Here is a 7,027-nt window from a genome sequence, read left to right as displayed (position 1 = left end):
AAGACACCTGGTTATTCATTAAAAGTGCATTCCTTACAATCTTAAAGCATGCCCAATTTAAAAAAATGTAGAACCAGGAACAGACTTGCCCGTGGTTCACTCCAGACCTGACTGCCCTTGACCAGCACAATGACATCCGGTGGCGTACGTCATTAGCATCGAATAGCCCCCACAATATGCAACTTTTCAGAGAAGTTAGGAACCAATATACACAGGCAGTTAGGAAAGCAAAGGATAGCTTTTTCAAATAGAAATTTGCATCCTGCAGAACAAACTCCAAAACGTTCTGGGACACTGTAAAGTCCATGGAGAATAAGAGCACCTCCTCCCAGCTGCCCACTGCACTGAGGCTAGGAAACACTGTCACCACTGATAAATCCACAATAATTGAGAAGTTCAATAAGCATTCTTCTACAGCTGGCCATGCTTTCCACCTGGCCACCCCTACCCCGGTCAACAGCCCTGCACCCCCCGCAGCTACTTGCCCAAGCCTCCCCCATTTAGGGTGGCAGGGTAGCCTAGTGGTTAGAGCGTTGGACTAGTAACCGGAAGGTTGCAAGTTCAAACCCCCGAGCTGACAAGGTACAAATCTGCTGTTCTGCACCTGAACAGGCAGGTAACCCACTCTTCCTAGGCCGTCATTGAAAATAAGAATAAAAAATACAAAATACAAATTTCTCCTTCACCCAAATCCAGATAGCTGATGTTCTGAAAGAGCTGCAAAATCTGGACCCCTACAAATCAGCAGATCTGGACCCTCTCTTTCTAAAATGCTCCACTGTACCTGCTCCACTATGCAATCTGGTTTCCGAGCTGGTCATGGGTGCACCTCAGCCACGCTCCAGGTCCTAAACGATATCATAATCGCCATTGATAAGAGACAATTACTGTGCAGCTGCATTCATCGACCTGGCCAAGGCTTTCGACTCTGTCAATCACCACATTCTTATCGGCAGACTAAACAGCCTTGGTTTCTCAAATGACTGCCTCGCCTGGTTCACCAACTACTTCTCAGACAGAGTTCAGTGTGTGAAATCGTAGGGCCTGTTGTCCGGACCTCTGGCAGTCTCTATGGGGGTGCCACAGGGTTCAATTCTCGGGCCAACTCTTTTCTCTGTATACATCAATGATGTCGTTCTTGCTGCTGTGATTCTCTGATCCACCTCTACGCAGACGACACTATATACGACACAGTATACTTCTGGCCCTTCTTTGGACACTGTGTTAACTAACCTCCAAACAAGCTTCAATGCCATACAACACTCCTTCCGTGGCCTCCAACTGCTCTTAAATGCTAGTAAAACTAAATGCAGGCTCTTCAACCGATCGCTGCCCTTCACTCGCCCGGCCGACTAGCATCACTACTCTGGACGGTTCTGACTTAGGTATTTGGAGTTGTCCACATATTCTAGGTGTCTGGTTAGACTGCAAACTCTCCTTCCAGACTCACATTAAGCATCTCCAATACAAAATTAAATCTAGAATCGGCTTCCTATTTCGCAACAAAGCCTCCTTCACTCATGTTGCCAAACAGACCCTCCTAAAACATACTATCCTGCCGATCCTTGACTTCGGCGATGTCATTTACAAAATAGCCTCCAACACTCTACTCAGCAAATTGGATGCAGTCTACCACAGCGCAATCCGTTTTGTCACCAAAGCCCCATATACTACCCACCACTGCGACCTGTATGCTCTCGTTGGCTAGCCCTCGCTTCATATTCATCGCCAAACCCACTGGCTACAGGTAATCTGTAAGTCTTTGCTAGGTAAAGCCCCACCTTATCTCAGCTCACTGGTCACCATAGCAGCACCCACCCGTAGCACACCATCCAGCAGGTATATTTCACTGGTCACCCCCAAAGCCAATTCTTCCTTTGGCTGCCTTTCCTTACAGTTCTCTGCTGCCAATGACTGGAACTAATTGCAAAAATCACTGAAGTTGGAGACTCATATCTCCCTCACTAACTTTAAGCACCATCTGTCAGAGCAGCTCACAGATCACTGCACCTGTACTTAGCCCATCTGTAAATAGCCCATCCAACTACCTCATCCCCATACTGTTATTTTTTTGCTTGTTGCTCCTTTGCACCCCAGTATCTCTGTTCGCACATTCATCTTCTGCACATCTATCACTCCAGTGTTTAAAATGCTAAATTGTAATTATTTCGCCACTATGGGCTATTTATTACCTTACCTCCCTTATCTTAGCTCATTTGCACACACTGTACATGCACTTATTTTATTTTTTTCTATTGTGTTATTGACTGTATGTTTGTTTATTCCATGTATAACTCTGTGTTGTTTTTTGTGTTGCAATGCTTTGCTTTATCTTGGCCAGGTCGCAGTTGTAAATGAGAACTTGTTCTCAACTAGCCAACCTGGTTAAAAAAAGGTGAATAAAAAAAATAAAAAAAATAAAAAAAAGAGGAAGGCCCTAAAAATGGTCAATGACTCCAGCCACCCTAGTCATAGACTGTTCTCTCTGCTACCCCACGGCAAGCGTTACCGGAGCGCCAAGTCTAGTTCCAAAGGGCTTCTTAACAGCTTCTACCCCCAAGCAATAAGACTTTTCTATCCAAATCCGGCTTTAAACTTCTTCACAACAGTATCTCGGACCTGCCTGGTGTGTTCCTTGTTCTTCATGATGCTCTCTGTGCTTTTAACGGACCTCTGAGACTATCACAGTGCATGTGCATTTATACAGAGACTTGATTACACACAGGTGGATTGTATTTATCATCATTAGTCATTTAGGTCAACATTGGATCATTCAGAGATCCTCACTGAACTTCTAGAGAGAGTTTGCTGCACTGAAAGTAAAGGGGCTGAATAATTTTGCATGCCCAATTTTTCAGTTTTTGATTTGTTAAAAAAGTTTGAAATATCCAATAAATGTCGTTCCACTTCATGATTGTGTCCCACTTGTTGATGATTCTTCACAAAAAAAATACAGTTTTATATCTTTATGTTTGAAGCCTGAAATGTGGCAAAAGGTCGCAAAGTTCAAGGGGGCCAAATACTTTCGCAAGGCACTGTATTACCTCAATTACCTCGACTAACTGGTGCCACCCCACATTGACTCTGTATATAGCCTCGCTATTGCTATAGTTATTTTACTGCTGCTATTTAATTATTAGTTACTTTTATTTTCTTTATTTTCTTAACGTATCTATTTTTTAACTTAACTTCTTAAAGCATTTTTGGTTAAGGGCTTGTAAGAAAGCATTGTATTCGGCGCATGTGACAAATAAAATTTGATTTGATTTAAGAACAAATTCTTATTTACAATGACGGCCTACACCAGCCAAAACCTAACAAAGCTGGGACAATTGTGCACCTCCCTATGGGACTCGCAATCACAGCCGGTATATAGCCTCGCTATTGCTATAGTTATTTTACTGCTGCTATTTAATTATTAGTTACTTTTATTTTCTTTCTTTTCTTAACGTATCTATTTTTTAACTTAACTTCTTAAAGCATTGTTGTTTAAGAGCTTGTAAGAAAGCATTGTATTCGGCGCATGTGACAAATAAAATTTGATTTGATTTAAGAACAAATTCTTATTTACAATGACGGCCTACACCAGTCAAACCCTAACAAAGCTGGGACAATTGTGCACCTCCCTATGGGACTCGCAATCACAGCCGGTTGTGATACAGCCTGGAATCAAACCAGGGTCTGTAGTGATGCCTCTAGCACTGACATGCAGTGCCTTAGACCACTGCGACACTCGGGAGCCAAATTAAACAAGAGATGTGCATGGTAATTTGTTGTATGGCTCCTTCGGGATAATGAACCCATCAGGGCCAGAACATGTGAAGAATATATTGTGCAATGGTTGTGAAAAAAAAGGGGGGAAAAAGATTCCTATGTCTAATTATAAGATTCCTATGTCTATTTATTTTATATTTTAACATTTTTTTACATAGATTTTCTCTCTTCTCACTAATGGCAAATTGTTGCATTCTTGTTAATATGTTTTCCTGTTTTTATGAATAAGCTTTTCACCATATCTCCATTTGCACAAAATACTTGCCAGCTTGCACTACAATATCTCAACCACTAGCAGATGTGTGTAAGCATGGTCTAAAGTGTGTGGGGAGGTGTGCACATTCTCACGTCAAGTAATTTATGTCAATAAATGGCCATTTCTGCATGACGCACGTACATTTTGCCCTATATTTTGTATGTTCCTAAAAGGTTTATAAATGAGGCCAATGCACCGGCCTGCACCTACGGGTGTGAGGCTATTAGATATATAAACGTGCAATTCTCACGCCGACCTGCGAAAGGCAACAATACGCAACACAACGTCCAGTCTGCTGGAAACTCACAGGGAAGAAGAAAAACTTCAAATTCCAAGGTAGCGGCTTTAGTCCTTCCTTTTCCGGGTACATTAATAGAAGGTATGGCGGCCTACATTTTCTCGTTTATATTTAGTTTAAATAATCTGTTGTAATCTGTGTTTATATACTACGACAAATCGTATTTCAAAGATTATATTTCCAGTGTTAGAAGCCGTTAACACGTTGATGATGATATTTCATGTTATCCTAGTACTTTGTCATGGCCCTCTTAATTAAGTAGTATATCTTCAGTAACGTTAGCCCAAAGCAAAAATGTCTCAATTTTGGTAACTACAAGAAAAATGCCATTGCAGTTTAGGGTCTGTTCTTCCACGTAAAATCAAACGTTTTAATCTTGATACGTTTGTTAGGTAGCATATCTACTACTTAGTTTACTTGGTTACACAGTCTTGCGCAGTGATGACGCCATCGGCAGTCCCCGATACCATTTTTTTAAATGAACGAGCTAGCTAGTAAATTATCTAGGAAGGTAATAATGTAATCAATCGGTGTTACACGTTATACTACTAATCATGTATTTACAGGTATCAACATGGTCCAGCGCCTAACTTACCGTCGTAGATTGTCCTACAACACCGCCTCCAACAAAACTAGGCTGTAAGTAACTAGCATGTAGTTATAGCTAGCTAATTCCATTGGCTTAGTTGCTATTCCCTTGGCTTCTGTGCCATTCTTAGTTACTACAGTGCATGTTTCTTTATTGTGACCTACACGGTTAGTAACGTTAGTACTGGCTTGCACGTGGTTGTATCTAGCTAGCACGTGGTTGTATCTAGCTAGCTCTGGATTTTAAATAAAAAGTAGTCTTTGGAAAACTAATGTGAGCATGTTTTCATCCCTCAAAATATTGTTACCAACTTTGCAATGTGTAATTCCTCACTTACAGGTCCCGGACTCCTGGTAACCGCATTGTGTACCTGTACACCAAGAAGGTGGGCAAGGCACCCAAGTCTGCATGCGGAATATGCCCTGGTAGACTGCGTGGAGTAAGTATTGTCCTACGTACATCCTATCCCACTGCATAATATACAAACTGTTATTTTTTTTCAGGTCTGTTACTGTTGTAGTGAAAACACTAAATGACAAAGTATGTGGACTACTGCTCGACTATCTCATTCCAAAATCATCGGCATTAATATGGAGTTGGTCCACCCTTTGCTGCTATAACAGCCTCCACTCGCCTGGGAAGGCTTTCTCCACTAAATGTTGGAACATTGCTGCGGGGATTTCCTTCCATTGAGCCACAAGAGCATTAGTGAGGTTGCGCACTGATTTTGGGCCAGCATTTGGCATTACAATTCATCCCAAATGTGTTTGATCAAATTGTATTAGTCACATGCGCCGACTACAACAGTTGTATAACTTACAGTGAAATGCTTACTTACAAGCCCCTAACCAACAATGCAGTTTAAAAAATAGGATTAAGAAATAAAAGGAGCAAGTAATTAAAGAGCAGCAGTAAAGTAACAATAGAGAGACTATATACAGGGGCTACCGGTTAGTCGAGGTAATATGTAGCCAGAGTTATTAGTGACTATACATAGATAATAACAGTATCAGTGGTGTGGGCAATCCAAATAGTCTGGGTAGCCATTTTATTAGATTGTCAGGAGTCTTATGGCTTGGGGATCAAAGCCGCTTAGAAGCCCCTTGAACCTTGACGTTGCACTCCGGCTACCTCTGACACCACCTGGTATAGAGGTCCTGGGTGGCAGGAAGCTTGGCCCGGGTGATGTACTGGGCTGTACGTACTACTCTGTAGTGCCTTGCAGTGGAGGCCGAGCAGTTGCCATACTCTGCAGTGATGCAACAAGTCAGGATGGTGTAGCTTTATTCAGGCAGGTAGCGTTCTCCTGGCATCGGCCAACCCCAGATTAGTCCGTCGGGCTGACAGGTGGTGAAGCGTACATCATTATAGAGAAAGCAATTCCAATGCACCAGAACTTTACACCAGTCTAGCTGACGCTTGACTTTGCGTATGGTGATCTTAGGATCGTGGCTGCTCGGCCATGGAATCTCGGCGAACAATTATTGCGCTGACGTTGCTTCCAGAGACAGTTTGGAACTCGGTGGTGAGTGTGGCAACCGAGGACAGGCTATTATTACGTGCTTCAGCTCTCTGCGGTCCTGTTCTGAGCTTGTGCGGCCTACCACTTTGCGGCTGAGCCGCTCCTAGATGATTCCTCTTCACAATAACTGCACTTGCAGTTGACCGGGGCGGCTCTAGAAGAGCAGAAATTTGACAAACTTGTTGGAAAGGTGGTTTCCTATGACACGGCCACATTAAAAGTCACGGAGCTCTTCTTCAGTATGGCCATTCTACCTACTGCCAATGTTTGCCTTTGGCGATTGCATGTCTCTGCTCTATTTTATACACCCGTTGTCTGAAATAGACAAATTCACCAGTTTGAAGAGGCGTCCACTCACTGTGTGCGCAAACACACATATATTAATATATATGTATTCAAATCTATGTGTATATATATATTTTACTACCACCACCGTTCAAAAGTTTGGGGTCACTTCGAAATGTCCTAGTTTTTGAAAGAAAATCACGTTTGTCCATTTAAAATAACATAAATTGATCAGAAATAGTGTAGACTTTGTAAATGACACTGAGGAGGCAACTCCGGGATGCTGGCCTTCTAGGCAGAGTT

At 42.4% G+C, this 7,027-nt stretch overlaps 1 protein-coding gene across 1 annotated transcript in view; it reads left to right on the top strand.

The window, feature by feature from the left end:
* Nucleotides 1-4,401: 4,401 nt before the first annotated feature.
* Nucleotides 4,402-7,027, top strand: part of LOC139378783 (large ribosomal subunit protein eL34) — a 13,606-nt gene continuing 10,980 nt past the window's right edge. The window contains exons 1-2 of the mRNA XM_071121280.1: nt 4,402-4,967; nt 5,257-5,356. Of these exons, the coding sequence (XP_070977381.1) occupies nt 4,903-4,967; nt 5,257-5,356 (165 nt within the window). The 5' untranslated portion in view covers nt 4,402-4,902. The remainder of the gene's footprint in view (nt 4,968-5,256; nt 5,357-7,027) is intronic.

The sequence above is a fragment of the Oncorhynchus clarkii genome, chromosome 21 (genome assembly GCF_045791955.1).
Source record: "Oncorhynchus clarkii lewisi isolate Uvic-CL-2024 chromosome 21, UVic_Ocla_1.0, whole genome shotgun sequence".
Taxonomy (NCBI): domain Eukaryota; kingdom Metazoa; phylum Chordata; class Actinopteri; order Salmoniformes; family Salmonidae; genus Oncorhynchus; species Oncorhynchus clarkii.
This window is presented reverse-complemented; position numbering and strand designations above follow the sequence as displayed.